General features: G+C 38.8%; 1 protein-coding gene across 2 annotated transcripts in view; it reads left to right on the forward strand.

Moving 5' to 3' along the window:
• Positions 1-2,432: 2,432 nt before the first annotated feature.
• LOC127426267 (FYVE, RhoGEF and PH domain-containing protein 5-like) overlaps positions 2,433-20,359 on the forward strand; it is a 65,886-nt gene continuing 47,959 nt past the window's right edge. For both annotated transcript variants that reach the window (XM_051672950.1, XM_051672951.1), the window contains exons 1-5: positions 2,433-2,685; positions 4,156-6,944; positions 16,580-16,688; positions 17,728-17,786; positions 18,321-18,351. In XM_051672950.1, the coding sequence (XP_051528910.1) occupies positions 4,222-6,944; positions 16,580-16,688; positions 17,728-17,786; positions 18,321-18,351 (2,922 nt within the window). In that variant the 5' untranslated portion in view covers positions 2,433-2,685; positions 4,156-4,221. The remainder of the gene's footprint in view (positions 2,686-4,155; positions 6,945-16,579; positions 16,689-17,727; positions 17,787-18,320; positions 18,352-20,359) is intronic.

Raw genomic sequence — 20,359 nt, forward strand, 5'->3', positions numbered from 1 at the left:
AATAGCTTGATAAATTTGGAAATGTATTTTTCCCTCGATAATGGCAAGTGGTCCAGGCCCCAAAGCAGCAAAGCAGCCCCAAATCATGATACTCCCTCCAACATACTTCACCACTGGGATGATGTTTTTATTTTGGTATGTGTTGCCCTTTTTACGTCATATGTAGTGCTGCGTGTTCTTCCCAAACAATTCAACCTTAGTTTCATCAGTCCACAAAACACTTTCCCAATAGCATTGTGGAGTGTCAAGGTGGTCTTTGGCAAACTTCAGGTGCGCAGCAATGTTTTTGTTGGAAAGCAACATCTTCCTTTGTGGTGTCCTGCCATGGACACCATGTCTGTTTAATGTTTTCCATATAGTAGACTCATGAACAGAGATGTTAACAAGTTCCAATGATTCCTTCAAGTCTTTAGCTGTCACGCTAGGGTTCTTTTTAATCTCATTGAGCATTATGCGGTGTGCCCTTTGAGTCATCATGTCTGGACGGCCACTTCTAGGGAGAGTAGCCACAGTACCAAATCATCTCCCTTTATAGACAATTTGTCTAACTCCAGTATCTCGCACACTCGCTGCCTGGAGAAGGATGACATGAGTGTCACTGTCTTCACTCTCATTGGTAGTCGCTTCCTAATGTCGCTTGTCATTTGCATAAAGTTGAAATTTTCTCAACTTTATCTTGTTGCTTGCCACGGCAACCTCTGTCGCCAACAGTCACTGCAGCTTGTGTGAATGGGATAGTCTCGCTTTGTCACTCAATGTCACAGGCGGTGTGAATGGGGTGTTATGTAGTGCATGTAAATGGGAGCGCCACTTTCTTACAATAAACCACTTTCTCGCAATAAGCTGCTTTCTGGTGTCCATGTAAACACAGTCAGAGAATTGGAAAGCATGCAAATTAGGCTTCAAATTTAAATGCCGGCTAATCTTAATATATCAATGTCTCAAAAACATATTGATAAAATAACATGCCGATCAATAAACGATATATCAATATTTTGTGACATGGCTAATGATCATATACTTTGCCTTTAAATTGCTCTGTTCTCCAATGTGTTATGTGGCAGTTTAATAATGATTTGATTTTTATGTCACTGTTTCCATTGATCTTAGGAGTATTACAAACTGTTACTATAATTAGTAGTCTCCTATTGTTGTTGATTTCCACTAGGAAAACTACATTGTCTCATTTTTTTATTCCAGTGATAACACAGTAGGGTTAACAGCAGCGCCTTTGTTCATTTGTTGCTAAGGAAGCGTTGCCTGTTGTGCAGGAAAAAGGGATAGCAGTTTCCTGTTATGAAGAGAGGTTTTTAAAGAGCTGCTTTCCTCCAATCAGGCAACAGATGATCAGAAAGGAAGCCTGGCAAACAGCAAAAGCATTTAGTGTCTTGGAGAATCTGTTTTTAGAAACTGTTAAGGAAAACGTGTTTACCCAAATCACAAAAATAGACTTTTAGGCTACCAATAAAATTATAGAAAGCTCAACATCTCAAAGCTTGGGTTTCATACAGTGCTTAACACTAACACTTACATTGCAAAGGTATTCTGATGAGAAATTTTGTTCGAGTTCTTCCGAGTTTTTCGAGTACATGTGTACATGTTTATGCTACATTGTGGGGACCAAATATCCTCACAAGGATAGTAAAACCTGAGATCACCTACATTGTGGGGCCCAGCCAGCGGTCCCCATGAGGGAAATGGCTTAGTAAACATACAAAACGATGTTTTTTTTGAAAATGTAAAAATGCAAAAAGGTTTCTGTGAGGGTTAGGTTTAGAAATTATCGTTAAATCTGTATAAAATCCATAAAATGTCTATGGAGAGTCCCCACAATGATATAAAATCAAGTGTGTGTGTGTGTGTGTGTGGGCAGGTTTAAGTGGTTTACGAGGACTTTTTTTAGTGTAACAAACTGGTAATTACAAGGGTATTATGCTATAAATGTGGTTTATGAGGACATTTCTAGTGTCCCCATAATTCAAATCGCTTAAAAATCATACTAAACAATGTTTTATTGAAAATGTAAAAATGCAGAAAGTTTTCTGTGAGGGTTAGGTTTAGGGGTAGGGTTAAGGTTAGGGGATATAATCTATAGTTTGTACAGTATAAAAATCATTATGTCTATGGATAGTCCTCATAATGATAGCTGCACCAACGTGTGTGTGTGTGTGTGTGTGTGTGTGTGTGTGTGTGTGTTTTAAGAGATATTGAAATGACACCATAATCTTACAGAAATAGAGCCGTTTTGTCCGTGATAGTACCGTACGCCACTAATGATTAGGTTTTAGACGTTTTTCTCTGTGGTTTCTGTAATCTATCCTTGTATTCACCTGAGCGAGACTCGCTGTACCTCCTCAGGAAGCGCGCGGAAAACACCTTAAGTCTGAACAGCAGATCTGAGGGCGCGCGCATCACTCTCATTCCTTCAGCGGGAAGCGCGCGGACCTAAAGGGACCTGCTGCACCAGTCGCTAATAAAACTGTTTTGTTTGTTTGTTTCTTCTTGGCACTCTGTCGAATAACTGATGCAGTCTATATGGTTTATTTCCCAGTGTTTATGACAAATGCAACTGGAGTAAGTTCGCGGATTCTTTGGATATATACTGTTGCTTTGGCGGAATATATCAAGGAATAATGTGGAAGTATTTCAGATGCCATGGTGGATGACATCCGACAATGAACACAGGTGTGAAACGAAATCAAAACTTGCTCTTTTCTAAATTACCCTAAATTTTCAGTGCTGTTAAATTACTTGGACTTTGTGCGCAGTCAAAAACGAAATCTTTAATAGCCAGTTAATCCGCAGGTTTATACTGGAATGAGAAACAATTTTTGATATCCTCTGCAACGACGATGTATTGACGTGCTGTTTGTATAATTATATTACCTGTGAAAGTTAACTACCGACTTCTCTGAACGTTCCCTTGTACCCTGCCTACAGTCAGGGCTGTTGCCAAAATGTTTAGAAAATGTCATTTTGGTTCTTAGGACAACTGATGATGCTCTACTCTTTCATTTAGTCTCCTGTATTATTGAATAATGCGTTGTCAACTGAACTAAGGTTATTAGTACAGGTGCAAGTGTATATAATACAATGCATAGAGTCCAGGATTCCATTAATGCAATCAATCTCTCAGCTGATGTAGTGACAGAATTAGTAAAATGTTATGGCTGATGGCTTTGTACAGTGAAGAGTTTTGTTTCTCCCTTCATACCTCCCATTGTGTTTAACCATTTGTTTTAAGTGAATTCTTGTTGTATAATTCATATCCTGTTATTTTGCCAAGGGGACCATAGCTGGGATGTTGATGTTTCTCTTTTTATTGTTCTTTAACGCACTGAAACGACCTTTTCTGAAGAAAAAAAAAACAAAAAAAAAACACCAGTCTGAAGGGGGTGGGTTCACTTGAGTGTGAATCATGGGAAGACTGTGGAGAAGAAGAGCAGGCTATTTGTGTTGTGCAAATCTGTGCTCTTGTAGAAAAAATGGGGAGGGGGGTTCATGGAGGAGACATGGTGCACTGTTAATGTCCTTCCCCTTTGCACTTCCTGTCCGCAGTCCTTCCAGGAGAGTCTGCTGGAATAGTTAATTAGTTGTATCAGGAAACAACATCTTAGCAGGGTAAGCACCAAGTGCACGGTGAGTTTAATAGGACGTGCGTCAAGGCAGGTACCAAATAACAGGAAGATACAAGGGGTGTATGTGTTTTGTTAAGAGAATGGGTGTGTTTCACCAAAAATGGTCTTCAAGTTAACCCTTTTTAAGAAGATGCACTTATGAGTCAATTGCTGTGTTTGACGTAGTTTAAATACATTAATTCTATATTATTAGTAGTTTTTTTTTTAAGCTTTATTGTAAGGACTGTTCAGGGAATGGGGTGACGTAGCTTATGTTCACTTCATTATGTTTTAGGTTCTTAAGTTGCAGTTCATCAATCAAATGGTCAATGTAGATCAATCAATATATGCTGTAAAAGAGCGGCATAGCTCATAATGGCATGTTGTCTTTAAGTTTGTAGATTCTTCAATTTAGTTTTATTGCAAGTTTATTTTAATTGACGTCCAATTCAATAACCCCACTGCACCAAAGGAATGTTCATGTGATGCTTGTTTGCTTAGGGAAAAAATGCAATCTTTTCTTTTTCTCTGTTTGCAGATTTTTAGAAGCAACTTCAAACTTCTCAACCAAAGTCAAAGTCATTTGACAATAGCTGTGTCCCTGATGTCAAGGCCTTATTTCTCTACCCGAGGTCTTAAACCTCCCGTGGCACCTAAACCAAGGCTAGCTGCTGAGGTGAGCCAAAGCATTGTGAGTAATGGACACATAACGTCCTCTGATAGACTTGAACTGGAGCAGGACAATGAATCAGAGGTCTCACAGGATGAAGCCGATGCATCCAGAGAAAACTGTACAGATGATTACGAGAAGAAGGACACTGAGAAAAAGTTCAAGATAACCAATCATGACATTATTTGTTATAATGAAATAGAGGAAGAATTACAGATGGTAGTGGATGAAACAATGGGAGAGGAGGAAGTTAAAGATGATGCCACTGCCTCTTTGAATTTGGTTGAGGTGGGTGATGTAATCCTTGATTCAGCAGATGAGGACCTCATTAAAAACACTGATGATATCAGCCCATCAGAGAATACAGAAAATGCTAATGATGTACTTGAGGACACATGTGCATGTTCGAAGAGTGAGACACATACTAAAAAACAGCCTGCAGGTAAATCGGCAGAGAACAAAGACCCTCAAAGCCCATATGCAGAGACTGAGGAACCACCATCAGTCAATTGTGAGGATTCTACAGTGTGCCTCACTTATTACACAGAACAGCCTTATTACAGTAAGAGGGAGTCCATCCCTTGTGAGCATTCTATTGATTGTGACAGTGATCAGTATGAAGAGGACACTAGTGCAAAGTGTGTACATCATGAGGCAGAAGAGGATCTGACCTATAATGAAACTGGACTTTCTTCAAAGGCTACAAACTGTAGTCAACCCTCACTATGTGAGGAATATCCTTACAATGTCATTGGCACACTGGATGAAAACAATACTTGGCAGGCTGAACGTGCTACCAAAGACCCATCTGGACGGTTCAGGTTTGCAGAGGAGACAGAAAATGCATTTCAGCCCTACTCTGTAATAGAGGTTCTACCAGGTGATTTGATGTGTACCTCTGACCCAGAAGCAAGGTGCACCAATGAGTCCAGCAATGAGAAACCAATGGACTCTAAGAACACAACAGAAGAGACATCAAACCAAGATCCTTACTACATATCGTCAAATGATGTGGCAGAGTTAGAGGAGGAGCAAGCTAAATTAGAAAATGGTATCTCTCAGTCAACAAAGCCTTCTAAGCAGGAGGGTAAAGAGATGGGACAAAGCGAGGCAGTGGATGACTATGCTGATATTGAAGAGCAGTATGCCGATGATCAACAAGTGGAGTGTGTGTCCTCTGAAGATTACGTGGAGATAGGAGATGAAGATGAGCCGGTAAACATGGACAGGAAAACTAAGGGGAAAAGTGTAAGGGAACGATCAACTAGACGAGAACAAGCCTTCTTGAGCCAGAGAAACAGCTGCCAGCCACGTCTTAGACTTTGCAACATCACTGTTCCAGCTGACCTGGATTTAGGCAGAACTCCTGAACTTACCAACCGTGTGGTTTTTGCCCACACCACTGAAGCATTTGAAGAGGACATAGAAGAGCTGGACTGCCATATTGTGCCTTTCTTTGAGGACTCAGACACAGAAAGTGATGAACACATTTATGAGGAGGCTGGCTTCGACTCAGAGGGGGAGAACTTTATCTCTCTCGACAGGAAGAGCATTGTGACGAGATCTCGCTCGCTCTCTGGGAAAGTACCTGGATATGTTCCTGAGACTGTGCCTGAGGAAACTGGCACTGAATACCAGACTCACGACTACTACACTTTGGCCTTGGACCAGAATGGCGATCCACAGCCCAAGTCTTCAGATCAAACTGAGGCCAGTCAAATTAATTCCTCATTGAAGCAAAGGCGTTTTCTTCCATCTCCTCGATCGCTTTCTGTTGAGGGTAGAGATACACCATTTTTAGTACACTTTGAGGGTGAGAATTCTCCTAGAGAGGAAAGCAGATTGCAAAGAAAGGATAACACACTTTCGTTGCCTTGTGTCATCACTTCTTCTGGAAGCTTTTCTCAAAGAAGCCACCAGTCCTCAAGTGGTGTGTCAACACCTACATCTCTAGTTGATATCCCACCACCCTTTGAGTTAGCTTACATAACTAAGAGGCCGGTCACCAAAAGCTCTCCATCCATTTTTGTCCAACATGAATGTCCTGACAACCCGAAAAAGAAGAAGACCTCATTCAAACGTTTCTTTGCTCTGAAATTTAGGAAAAAAGCGGAAAGCAAAGCCAGTGGAGATGGCAGTGTTCGCTCCTCTAGGTCATCATCTGAGTCTAGCCATCATGGCCCCATTCGGGTGCTGGACCTTGATCGCCATAGTACAAGTAGCTCCCCCCAGCTTCAGTCCCATGTGACTAAGCCACAACGCAACTTGGAGTTACCTACCACCTTTCTGCTTTACAAAGAGAGGCAAAGGAGGCAAGGTGCACCCAAGAGTTACAGCAACATGGGTATAGCCAGAGTTGAGTCCTTTGAGGACCGCTCTCGGCCCCCCTTCATGCCTCTACCCCTCACTAAGCCTCGCTCCATCTCTTTCCCTAGTGCAGATACATCTGACTATGAAAATATTCCTGCAATGAGCTCAGACTATGAGAATATTCAGATACCGCATGGGAGGCCCACTCGGGCAGTCACTATTACTGAATTCTTTGATGATCAGAATCGAACAACAACACCTGCCAATGAGAACGATGGCTATGTGGACATGAACAGCTTTGCAGGAATAGAAAACAAGACCACTACTCAAGAGCAAGACACTGAAAGGTATTGTCAATCTTACATACCTGCACATTTCAAACTTCGGTTTTCCATATTATGCTGATCATTAAATAATGTGATAAGGGATATGAAATCTGTTTGGTGAGATATCCCCAGGTCGAACTATATTAGGACAACTCATTTCTGTTGAAATTATTTTTATAACACTGTGGCATGAGTTTGTCTTGAGAGTTATATTTTGAATGTTGAACACAATGGCAATACCATCACACAAGTCTGGAGGAAGTGCTGGCTAAAACAATGTTAACAGGAAATTAGACAAGTGTTTGGTCACTCTGATAGCTCTACTTGCACCTCTCTCAGTCTAAAAATTCTTTCTAAAATCTGGCTGGTTGTTTCACAAATTACGTATTTTCTATAGGTACTAAATTTTTTATGAAGATACGTGGTTTCTTGGATAGATAAAGTAAAAATAACTACATTTAGGTTTAACCTGGATAAGAAAATAACCCTTGTTCCTACTATAAAGTTGAATAATTCAACCTGGCTGTGGTGTGTGTGTGTGTGTGTGTGTGTTGGAGGAGCAGCCTGTAGTGCTGAGTTTCATGGGTTTGAAAAGATAGACTATGCTTGCAGGGGAGCTTATCTGATTTTCTCATTTGCAGAATTTGATGGTACATTTGTTGGAATAACCTATTTGTGTGAGAAAGGATGCAATGCAATGGTTCAGTGATACAAATAGTTCCGTATAGGGAGAAAGTGGATTAAACGTTTAGGCTATTTTTCACCTTTATTGCAATTCTCCCAGTGCCTGATTCAGCTGAGTGGAGGGGAATAAATGAGAAAACTGAGGAGAGTTTTCTCTCTTCTGGGTGAGCATTGTGGTAGCATGTTGTGTTATTAAATCAAGTTTCCCAAGTGTGTTTTCTTTACTGGGCTTTTAGGATATAAGGGTTTACATACGCGCTAAGAGGGATAACTTTTTGACCTTCTTTTGACCATATGACCCTCTCTACCTTTACCTTACTTTACCACCCTAGAGTCATCATTAGAAACTTATGTATGATTGCCTTCAATGTAGTCAAAGACCCTGACTGTTTCAAGTGGCCTCTGGGTGACTTTTTAAATCAGATTTTTAGAGAAACACCAGGACAATTTCAGCACCAATAAATTTGTTGTTTTAAGATTTCCGTTGTTTAACACTTGAATTCATCTACAGTTTTTGTAAAAGGGTATTTTTCATGCAGGAAATGTTGTTTGGTGGCAATTATGTTTCACACAGTTTTTTTTTTTTTAGAAGAAATCAACCCATCCTCTTGTAATCCCCCAATTAAAGGCTTATTTACACCAAATGCGAAGCACTTGGCCCCACAAAAATTGACCAATGATTTAAAGCAATTCACAGCAAGATAGATGCCAGTTTCAACAGGCTCTGCAAAAATTGTCCAAACCTTTACAGAATCTTACAGTACAAATTTTAAGTGCTTTATTGTAAAATAAATGTAACATATTTGTTGTCACTCTCCTGGAATGGTACACTGAAAGAAAAATAGAGTAATTGCATGATAAAGGAGTTTTACTTTGAACAAAGTTTAATGAATGCAAGTCTTTAACAGTACAATGTGAGGTAATAATTTGCGCTTGGTGTAATAAGTCCTAACATACTAACGATGCTAACTATAGTATGTAGTAAGTTAAAAATCTTCTACTACTAATTTTCAGCATTTCTCAGTAAACCTTTATTGACTTATTTTGTGTGCTGTGAGTACTCGTCACGCTATATCTAGATATTAACCCTGGCCACAGTGTTTAGGCTATGTGCCACGCTTTTGAGCATCCTCCATTATTCAGAAGATTATATGGGAGCCAGGGACCTTTTTTTCTGGTGACATTATTGACTCATTGTGTTGCTGTGCATTCTAACAGCGTTGCATGTTTGCAAATGGACCTACGTGTCTGCACCATTAGCTGTTATTTGTCCCAAGAGAACTCTCCATCACTGCTGCTGTTCTGTCTATTTTTGTTTTTCGTATTTTGAATGCTTGCAGAGGAAAATTGACATTGCCACTTTGGTGGATGTAGACTCAGTGACAGGACAATGATTGCAAATGCATAAGAGAAAGAATATTTTCATGCCCAAGTCAATCAGAGGAGTGTTTTGTAGTCATTGTTGGTACCAGAGGACAGCGGATAGTGTGATAGAATGATTGGGTAAAAATGTGAAACTGCTCCAACATAACAGTGGACAATTTATGCTTATAAATAGTGGCTTAAACTCCCCTAATGTTTAACTATTTAACCTCCTATAATACAAATAAAGTATAAGAATATGTGTCTATACATATGATTATTTTTTGTTGTGCTTAAATATTATGGATCTGCAAAACAAAAACTAAAGACTGATCCTTCTGAATGTGTATGGCTGTACAAGGAAAGGGGGAAAAGAGAGAGAGCAAGGATGAAAATCTAGTGAGGGGAAGGAAGAAACAGAAAGATGTCAGGTGACTAAGTATTCTTTAAGAAGTCAGTAGTCAATCTGGTTGCTCTGATACACCATTTACTGAACAGAAGTGTGTGCTTTAGGGATCTGAATGATTGTTTCATTTAGTTGTTTTGGCACTTTGCTGAATTTGCTGACTAATAGATACATTCGTGCAGAACCTCAGACCTCATATCTGTACATATCTGATTTGGATCTCTTAGACTACGATCTGTCCTGTTAAAGGTGGATTTGGCTCAACTGCTCAGATTCAGAGAAAACGAAGTGTGAAGATGTAATAATCGACATTTGACTGGACAATAATAATAAAAAAACATTAAAGCATTTATCCCAGATGTAACATCATGTTATATCATATTATATAGGATTATTATATGATTATGATTAAAGAGTTATGTTCACATCTCATAATTTTCTTGACACACATCTTTCACCTTCAATTTTCCACCTGTTATAGTAATGAGAAAATGACAACAAACAAAGTGGATGCCAAGACCTATGCAAGAAAGCGATAGAAAGGAGGAGGAAATGAGTGAGAGTTCCGAAGAGACCGATGAGATGACTGACAGAAAAGGTTAGAAATATACAATTCAGAGAATTAAGAGAGAAAATGAACCCTACTTGAGCTTAGATTTGTTTTCTGGGTGCTGTCTGCATTTTGATGCTCACAAAGTTGGGTGTGGGCCTGGTTTGGTCTGGTCAGAGTTGGGCCTGTTGCCCAAGGCTCTCAGGTCATTGCCAGGTTATCTCAAGGGAAGACGCGCCCAGCCAATGAGCCTCCATGGCACTGTTTACAGGAAATACAGGACAAGGGCGAGGGGACGGGGTCAGTGGGATGGGGTGGAGACAGGCAATACCGATCTCTCAGACTCCCTTGCGACCCCAACAACAAGGCGAGGTGTGGCACCGGAAAGCAAGGCTACCACAAAGATGTTGTTGTTGTCATCATTCCCAGATTTTTCAATATCTTTCTTAATATTACAGTAAAGGCAGGACAAGTGTTTGACTGGAATAATATTAACAATGTCTTGCATGTAAAAACATAGCAGATATCTGGCGAAAGCAGTGTTGAAGTCATCTGAACTTAATATGAAGATTAAACAGCATTAATGGACATTAAAAATAGGCTAAATTAGACAGTAATGATGAAGAATAACTATGGCTGGGCGATAAAATGATATTGATATTTATCGGAAAGTTTTTTTTTTTATATCGATGAGTAACGGTCGATATTTATCCAATGTTCTACATCTAGACCGGGGGTGTCAAACTTGGTACCTGGAGGGCCACAGTCCAGCAGAGTTTAGCTCCAACCTTAATTAAACACACCTGAAGCAGCTAATCAAGGTCTTCAGGAGTGCTAGAAGATTATAAGGAGGCATTTTAGAGCAGGGCTGGAACTAAACTCTGCAGGGCTGCGGCCCTCCAGGAACTGAGTTTGACACCCCTGATCTAGACGATCGGATCAGGTACGTCTCGCTAAAAACACAAGCTCAACCACTGTGGATCCGCACGCACAGGATTGTGGGATTTCATAGTCAGCGAAGGATACATCTATGCTAAGATATCTCAGTAGACAGGATGTGACACGAACATTGGATTCGGACATGCCTTGATCCCTTCCTACCTCCATATACAGCCTCAGGAGGCAGCATTTTCCTACTTTCGGTCGCAGCCATAGACAAGAAAGTGTTTCTTCTTGTGATGTTTATTGCCAGTTGGCAATCCAGCTTTTGGTGCATCCACCTACGGAGCTGGAGTGTGGAGCGTCACAAGAAAGTTTTTCAGTGGAGTCAAACGTCTGCTGAAGATGATGGTATTGACAAAAATTCATAGAAATGAGGTCACACACACCTTATGTAGGATTAAATCCTAAACTGAGTCTACTTTAAAGGTAGCTTACCCTGCGGGGTTTACTCGTAAACAAACAAGTTATATTTTCATTCATTCTTCAGGTCTAAGAAACATGTGGACTGCATTTCCTTCCTCATTAATAGTATGAAACGTATATCGTGACACATTTTGATATTGAACAATATGAAAAAAACATTTGTGATAATATTTTTGGCCATATCGCCCAGCCCTAAGAATAACCAAGGATTCAATTTAAAAAATGAGGAAAAACCATAGGGGAGAGAGTACATTGTATGACCATCATAAGACTCTTTTTTTTATCTGTTTTGAATATTAACGTGCATCTCTCGGTTCAACTAACACACTGCTGCTCATCACTCTCTCCACAGATGCATTAAAATTTCCTACATTTTGTTAAATTATGTCTTGTAATGAAATCATCTCAGCAAAGCTTATGGTAAATGGTAAAATGGTAAATGGTCTGCACTTATATAGCGCCTTTTTTAACCTTAGCAGTTCTACAAAGCTCTTTACACTTGTCTCTTTCACCCATTCACACACACACTCACACACCAATGACAGCACAATAGATGTGTGAGTGTGTGTGATAGTACACCGATTCAGACAGTGAAGCACTGGGGGTTTCTAATGTATATTTTATTATCGAGTTTAAATCAATTGAATTACATATAACAAGCCTCAGGAAATCATCAGACAGTAGGACATATAGGTGTGTTATAGGAAATCATTGCACTCTGTAATTTTCAGCAGTAAATTTAGCTCAACAGCTTAAACAGCTTACAATAGAAGTGCTTTGCTTCATAATTGCTTCTCATAAATGGTAATGTTGAAGAGATGGGAGTATTGTATAAATCGTCACTTTGGTCCGATGGAAAGTGATATGGAAGATGAATGCAGATGAATGAACGATGGCTTGTTTTAGACAAAGAAGGCATTGGAACATTGGAAAAAATTTATTAATATGAGTTACCATTTAACACCACGGAGCAGTGAGTTTCGATATTTGTTGACATGTTTTTGCCTATTTTCTTAGCAGATGCTTTTTCCTCAAATCAACATACAAGAAAATGTGTGACAACGCCTCAGGATTCAAAGGATAGCAGAATCCAGAGGTTATAATAACATTGTTATATTGTTTTATTTGATCCTGGAGAGCAACACATAGGCAGTTTCAGTTTTAATTGATTGGAGTTGTTTCAGTTGAAAGGAACTGTTTACTTTAACTCTCAAGCTGCTTTCACTGACAATGGAGTCCTCATTTGTTGAGATCACTGAAGATTGTAGCATTGTCCTACCAGGAGGCTCCTATGTACTGTACTTTATCTGGGCCCTCTAAATGAACTGTCACCTTAGCTCCCCCAGTTCAGCTGGCTATGAGCAATGAGCAATTTCCACTTCGTCCAGACACTATGTATGTGGTGCGTGAATGAGTACAGTGTCCTTGTGTAGTATGACGCCCAGCTGGGCACCTCTAAGACCTTTTGTACAATGGAGATATGCACACACATGCATTAACTTTCACACCTTGTAAATTTGAAACTGTCCAACTTTTACAACCATTAACATTAAAGACCCTACACCACAGAACACTATCTCCACATTTTAAATCCAAAGAGTCATTTTGTAATGCACCTATTCAAGTAAGCAAGAGCAAATGCACTCAACTTGTGCCATCGGCAGTATATAAACAGCCTCATTGTGCATATTTGCATATCCTCAGAGCTGTATCTTCTCTTCCCTATAAGTGCTCACCACAGGATCACAAAGCCAGCACTCTGTGCCCAACGGTTAATGTCCTTGCAATCTGGCCCCAGCCATCCGTGTTACTACTGTATGGAGAGCAGGGGAGGAGAAAAAAACGAATTATTCTCACCAGGTCTGGTTTAAATGAAGAAGGGGAATTTGTTTCTCCTTGGCAAAGGGTAATTTCTGCTCCAAAGCACCCTCTTATACCAAACCCTCGGTTTTGAGACCTGGAATGTTCCTTTGTTTTTGATATGGTGCGTTTGTCTGGTTTATGATGTTTGCTAGCATTGTGATGGTCCTCTGTTGTGTTCCATGCTGCTGGACTCTGGTGACCATCTGGTGAGAAAAGCTTGCAGCACTCTGGTCGTAACAGCCTCTCTCTGGGACTTCATAAATGCTGTTAGTCACAGTGATGGTAGACTTTTTTTGGACTTTGTATGAATTTACACAAAACTGGGAGTCTTTAAAAAATGTTATTTTAGCCTGGGATAAGACTAAATCTCTCTATCTGAGGCTAATTTGTTTTTTGTTGTTGTTTTTGACTGTCAGTGAGCGCTTTTACATGCACACCAATATGCTGATAACTACCAAAAATCAGCTTATCCAAAAAATCTGACAACGCAAGAAAACCATTTGCATGTGAAATGATCAGATTATTCCCTGCTTTTGACGTCAAAATGTAAACGGACGTGCACAAAACTAGTGCACATTGGATAAGCTGGTAAAAATGGCGTTTAGATGTTTACATGCCGAGCAAAATTGGGGTATTGGGCAAAAATCTAAACCGTTTATGACCAAATACGATAAAGGAATGGGGTTTACTTTAGATGACCGCACACATTGAAGGCTTATGAAGCATAATCGATATATGATTGTACTGTAAATGTAAACATAATGACAAAATTATGTGTCACCAAAGCAATAACATAGAAAATAGAAGAGCAAAACAAAAGAACAAGAGAAACAGAAATTCAACAAGTATAATAAGAGAAAACATTAAAGGAATATTCCGGGTTAAATAAGCTCAATTGACAGCATTTGTGGCATAATGTTGAGTACCACAAAAATAAATAAATACTATCTCAGATTTTTTAACACTCAGATAGGCCGATACGATACCATTTTTTTAAAAGTGCTCTTTGCCACAAGTTATATTGTGCAGTTATATGTTTATGCCCCACACAGTAAATTACGGTAACACTTTACAAAAAGGTTCCATTTGTTAACATTATTTAACAACATTACTGTAGTTATCATGAACTAATGAACTTAATGTTAGTTACAACATATACTATTACATTTTTAAAATCAAAAGTTGTATTAGTTAACATTAGTTAATGCACTATGAACTAACATGGACTAACAATAAACAATTTTAATTTTATTAACTAACTACACAATTAATAAAGGCTGGAAAAATATATTGTTCATTGTTTGTTCATAATACCTAATGTATTAACTAATGTTAATGAATGGAACCTTTTTATAAAGTTATCAAAATTACATTAAAATTACATTAGTGAATTGCTAATATTTATTTGTTTTGAAACAGTTATGTATAGTTCTGTTGTCAATATCAAAAGGACATTGTGACATACTGGTAAGCAGTTAAAACCATGAGAGCATCACACACTGCAGAGATACATTCAAAAATAAGAAAAATATATCCAATACAAGCTCTAAAACTGATCCAGTGAGAATCATTAATATCTATGATTTGTTTACTGTCTTTGGTGTTTTGCTGTAACACAAATCACTAATTATTAAGCAAATGCGTGAAGACGCAGTGCCGTTATGATTAAAATGTAATTGCTGTGATTAGTGGTAATGTGACCAACATTAATCTGATTTAAAGTTCCTCTCCAGTCACTGGTTTAACCCCTAAAAACTCATTTTGTGAATCAAAATTGCATATTTAAAAGTTTTTTCCTTGAAAATAATCCCTTAATGCCTTAAAATGGCTTAGATATAACTCTACACCTTTGCCTAATTTAGTATGCGTGGATCTATGAATATGCAAATTAGCCCCGCCTCCATCTCCACTCACCCCTGAACCGCTCGCCCGCAGCTTGATGGAACCGCGTTGGGCTTCAATATAAGTTTAGTGGCAAAACCCATCTGTTTTTGGGTAAAATTTTCAAAACAGTTCTCTGGAAAATGACTACTGCAAACCCGAGCTTTCTCTGGAAGATTTGCTGGGACATTACGATTTTTCCAAATAAACTGCACCCATTTATCTCGGATTTTCAGATCCTTTGGTAATACATGAAGGCTCACCATTTGTCCTTTCGCAACTTTGAATCCAAAAGCAGAACATGTCTTGCCAAATACCAATACGTAGCTACACCTGGCTTCTCCTGATACCCCTTGCTTCGCCGTAGCGTATGCTATTGATATGAAAAGCCCCACCCCGCAAGTTGACGGGACTGGTTCCTTAGGTTTGTGACGTATGAAACCCTGGCTGTCTGAATCTGTGTTTTTGAGATCGTCTTTGGTACACTGCAGTTCCAAGACGAAAATGCTCAGCCATCGCATTGACTGCTGATTTCACTCATGGTATGTCTTCTAGCATATATAAAATACCATATGGAAAGGTAAACAAGGTTAAAAACTTGATTTTCACTGGAGGGGGTCTCTAAATTGGGATCCTCACAGAATAGCGCTGAGATGAGTGACTGATGAAATATTGAGAGCACCCGGAGAGCCGCATGTTTGATTGACACAGCGAGTGAGCATATTGAAGGGAGTGAAGCTGAAAGTGCTCATGATCGCTCAAACAGTCTCTATCGCTCAATACAACGTCTGATTGTCACAACTCACGTCACATCACGTACTGTATACTCAGATTTGTACAGGCATGTTTATTTGTTGTTTAATTCATTTTTATACCCGTTTGCTGTCTCTTTATCCTCTCCGTGCTCACACTACAGTGAGTCAGAATTACTACCGTAATGACTCTAGAAAATGGGCAAATTAATATTCATACACATGTAATTCTTACACATTTAAAAAAACCCTGCTTATTCTGTCTGAAAGTTTAAATTCGTGAATACTAAGAAATGCCAACAATTCACCCTCCAGAGGCCATGCTGTCATGCATCAAGGGCTGAGAATGCACCCATTCATTAGAGGAGCAGTGTATGTGTGATTCCTTGCATGCTGCAAAAAAGATTCTAGGCACAATCGCTGTAACAGACTGAGGACGAAGATCGGCCGATTTTGATCGGTGGCCGATGGATCGGTGCACCCCTATTAACATGCATATTGTTTATGTCTTGTGGCAATACTTTTGAAGTATTTTAATGTTCAAAAATTGGCCCCATTCACTTCCATTGTAAGTGCCTCACTGCAACCTAGATTTTTGCTTTTTTTAAAGGAGGTTAATCAATATAATACCACAAATTCTGTCGATTGGCTTAACTTGTATTGAACCCAAAATATTCCTTTCATAAATATACAAACTAAACATATATCAATTAAACTAAAGACAATATTATAATATTTAATATTATTGTATTATATTATGCTATTCTCTCTCATGTGATTAATCTATTCCCAGTGCCTACACTGAGCCATTCCCTGCGCCTGTCTCTGTATCCAATGAGGAAGACCATGGACGCACCTCTGAGGAAGAGGAGGGTTGTGGAGACCTCTGCCATGACAGACAGGTCAGTTAACAATATTACCACAAATATTTGCAATTCAGTGCTTGATATTGTGGAAAATTTTGTAGTACACTATAATAATGTCTGTCAGTGTAGAGTTGCAGACTCTATATACTTTTATTTCCTCTTATAACCTCCCATACCCTTATGGTATTAATCACAGCTTTACATGCTGAAGTAGATAAAAACAAGGACCCTCCTTGTTGATGTGGAATTCCCTTTGTGTGCATTTTTTTGTGAGATCCAGGTTCATGCGTCTCCTGGCACTCATTTTACCATTGCAGTGAGACCCCACCCCTTCCCTCTGCCACTGTAATATCAGCCGGGGCACCGGCCTTGTGACGCCTGCTTCCTTGTTTGTTTTTTTCATCTTTTAAAGGAAGAGAATATCTGGGGCTGGGAGTAACCTGTACCCGCCTCATTTCTGAATAACAGCATGCATGAAAAAGCCAGTTGCTTGTTTAATTTTTAGAATCTTATTTACACTTTATTTTATTATGCATTAATAACATGTCTATTACAATGTTATAAATATAATTAAAGCATTTAGATTTTTATCAATGCATAAAAAACAGATCTTATCCCAGATAATGAAGGGAAAAATGGTATGGAAATCTGAACATGTGGATGTAAGTTGTATTGTAAGAAAGTGGTACATCGGTTCTAGCAGTGATGTCCCAGTCACTAAGACATGCAGTCTTTTTCCTAAATATGTCCATTCAGTGCTAACACTCATGTTCAGACAGCTGTGATTAGCTTGCAAATCAATAGTGGATTTGTGCTTGCCATGAACACCGCCTCTCATCCATAATGCATCTGTGCTTAAAGCTACACTTACTGGAAAGCTTTTTCATTTATGTTGTACTTTAATTAAATAATCTATCTGTCTGTCTGTCTGTCTGTCTATCTGTCTTTTTATTTATATATCTTTACCAAGTGTTGTAACTGAAAGCTGAAAGTTTATATGCTGTATATATGCATCTGTATACTGGAACTCTTCCCTTAATTTATCTTCCATGTGTTTTTCTTCTGTCACTTTCAGATTGATGGGCGATCCAGAGCCTACTATGTTGCCAAAGACCTGGTGGATTCAGAAAGAGAGTAAGTGTTTGTGCCTGTGTGTGTATGTGTGTATGTGTCCTTGTTCTCCTGCCTGGATTTTAACATACTGATCCCAGATGCAGCCCAATTGTTTTTATCTATAGAGAAAATGTCATTTGTTTAGGAGTCTTCTTTATCCAGACCCTGTCCACATCTTTATCACTGTCTCTTCTTATTCACTCAACAGCTCCTCTGATACTGAAACTGACAGCCTATTACTGGGCTGTCTGCCTTAAGATATTGCGTTTCAGCAGCGCTTCAATGAGTCATTAAGCATGTAGATTTATTACAGATTTTCATCCAGTACATCTAAGCAAATCTGCTTTATACAAAGCCCTTCAAAAAGTCAGCTGTCTAAATTGGGGTATCTCTTGGATTATCAAGAGTATATCTGCTTGACAGAATTGGATTAGTGTTTTGCATTATGTCTTTTAAGTAATTTATTTGTAAAACAATTTATTGTTATGATTTCCCACTAACAGTAATGTCATGTCTAATAATGCCTTTTTGCCTTCTGGTTTCAATAATCCACAGACACGTGAAGGCTCTGAAGATTCTTCAGGAGGTATGAAAATCCAATTTTGTTACATTTATATTAAAATGTTATCATTATGGCAGTGGTTGTTCTTCAGTTGTCATAGGTGAGATTAAAAGGATGCATTCAGTTTCTTGTCTGCGTAAACCTAAACAGTGATGGCTAGTAAATCCTCCCATGCTGGCTGTGTCATACTATTGTTGTGTATAGTGTTCATGGGGTTATATAGTGGACCTTTATGTTTATCAGTTTGTAGACATCTTATCTTTCAATACCCAGGACCTCTATAGCTTATTGTCTCTGAAGAGGTCATGAGCAGGGCAAAGCCACTTTATCCATGTCACTGAGCTCACCCTAGGTTCGTTTTCACAAAAAATTCAAAGCTCCCATAGAATTGCTCCCGAATTAGAGAATGATGACGAATAGCAATTATGTTATGAACCACGTCTTGGCAGTCAATTGCATCAGACTAACTTTCTTATGTCCCTTCATAGAGGAACACATGCATACACATACATTTACTTATGAATACAGAGATACACACACACTCGGGGTGGGGGCCTGGGGGGGAGTAGCACAGCTTTATCAGTGTTAGTTCAGTAACTGAGACTTCCTGGCCTTGACAACCTTGTCTTGGAAAAATGTCAGCCTATGAGTGACGCAATACCTACGCACCAGGGCTATGTTTTGGGTATCTTCTCATGAGCTTCGTCACTCAAAAACACAAAAACATACACATTATAACAGTGTATGCACAGAACAGACAGATCTGAAGGGGCACAGCATATAGATCAGTCCTGACAGGTGGTTTAATCTTGGAGATAAAAGTTAGTTCTACTATTAGGTCCCAAATCACTTATCAAAATGAGTAAATTTACTTCCCAACACTTTTTATTTTATCTCACCTCAAAATTATTACTATTCAGTATCTGTTTTGTTTTAAAGGTCTTTCATCATGTTATTTGTAAAATAGTTTTTATTGTTGACAAATCGGTATTGTCACATTAGCTGTACTAGATGCCTCTTATATCTCAGTAATATCACACGAGCAAGATTGCTGTTGTACTGGGTCTTGCAACTCCAATAAAATTCAGAACAACAGCTCAATTGTGAATATACTGTAATATTACTTTTATACAGCAGTTCTACAAACAAGAAGTTAATATTGAGCAACATAGATTTTAGACAAAATATGGCAACTATTTTGTCTATTTTTGCTGCACTAATGAATAGTTCGAAATGTCACCGTGAACACAAACATGAGGAGTGAAACATGTAAAGTGAAGTGCTGGTATACTAAATATCAGCACTCTTGGAATGTCACTGGTCCAATCAAATTAGAGGACTGGAATTAACTGTTGTATATTGTAACTCTAGATAAAGTGTGATGAAGCCTTCAATGGTCTCTGATAAAAGAATGTCACTGTGTGTCTGAATAGTTTGGTTCTTTAAACTGTACTTAATATTGCCTTTTGATGTACTGTGTCCAATTCAAGTTATCATTTGTTTTCATTAGCTCTCCCACTCTGACAGCCGAAGTGTCTTTCTAAACTCATTCCCTTGGGCTGTGTGTGTGTGTTTGTGCAAGGGTTTCAGGGTGAGTGAGAATGATGAGATTAGCTCCAAAAAAACTATAACCTATTGTGTTAAACAATGTCCTTCAGACTGTGACCTTACAACCAGATTTAGCGCTTTTGTTTTCGTGATTAAACAATATGTACCCCAATTATCAAGATGGGGCAGGAATGAAGGAGCAATTTAGCATGATCCAAAGGGAACTAAAGTTCTTAATATGGCGCACCTCATGTAAATTGCTGTACTTCATATTCACCAATTTAATTGCCTCATTTGAATAAAATAAGCCATAGTCATTAGATTCGCTGTCCTATTAACACATAAAGAATGCTAATGATATACATGCCTATGTGTCTCATATGCATATGCCGTATTGTATTACAGTAGAACTGTAATTACAGGTCCTCTTATATGTACATAATATCTTAGATTTGCATTGAGCAGCATAACCGGGAAGGGTTGT

Source organism: Myxocyprinus asiaticus, chromosome 35 (assembly GCF_019703515.2).
Source record: "Myxocyprinus asiaticus isolate MX2 ecotype Aquarium Trade chromosome 35, UBuf_Myxa_2, whole genome shotgun sequence".
Classification (NCBI taxonomy): Eukaryota; Metazoa; Chordata; class Actinopteri; order Cypriniformes; family Catostomidae; genus Myxocyprinus; species Myxocyprinus asiaticus.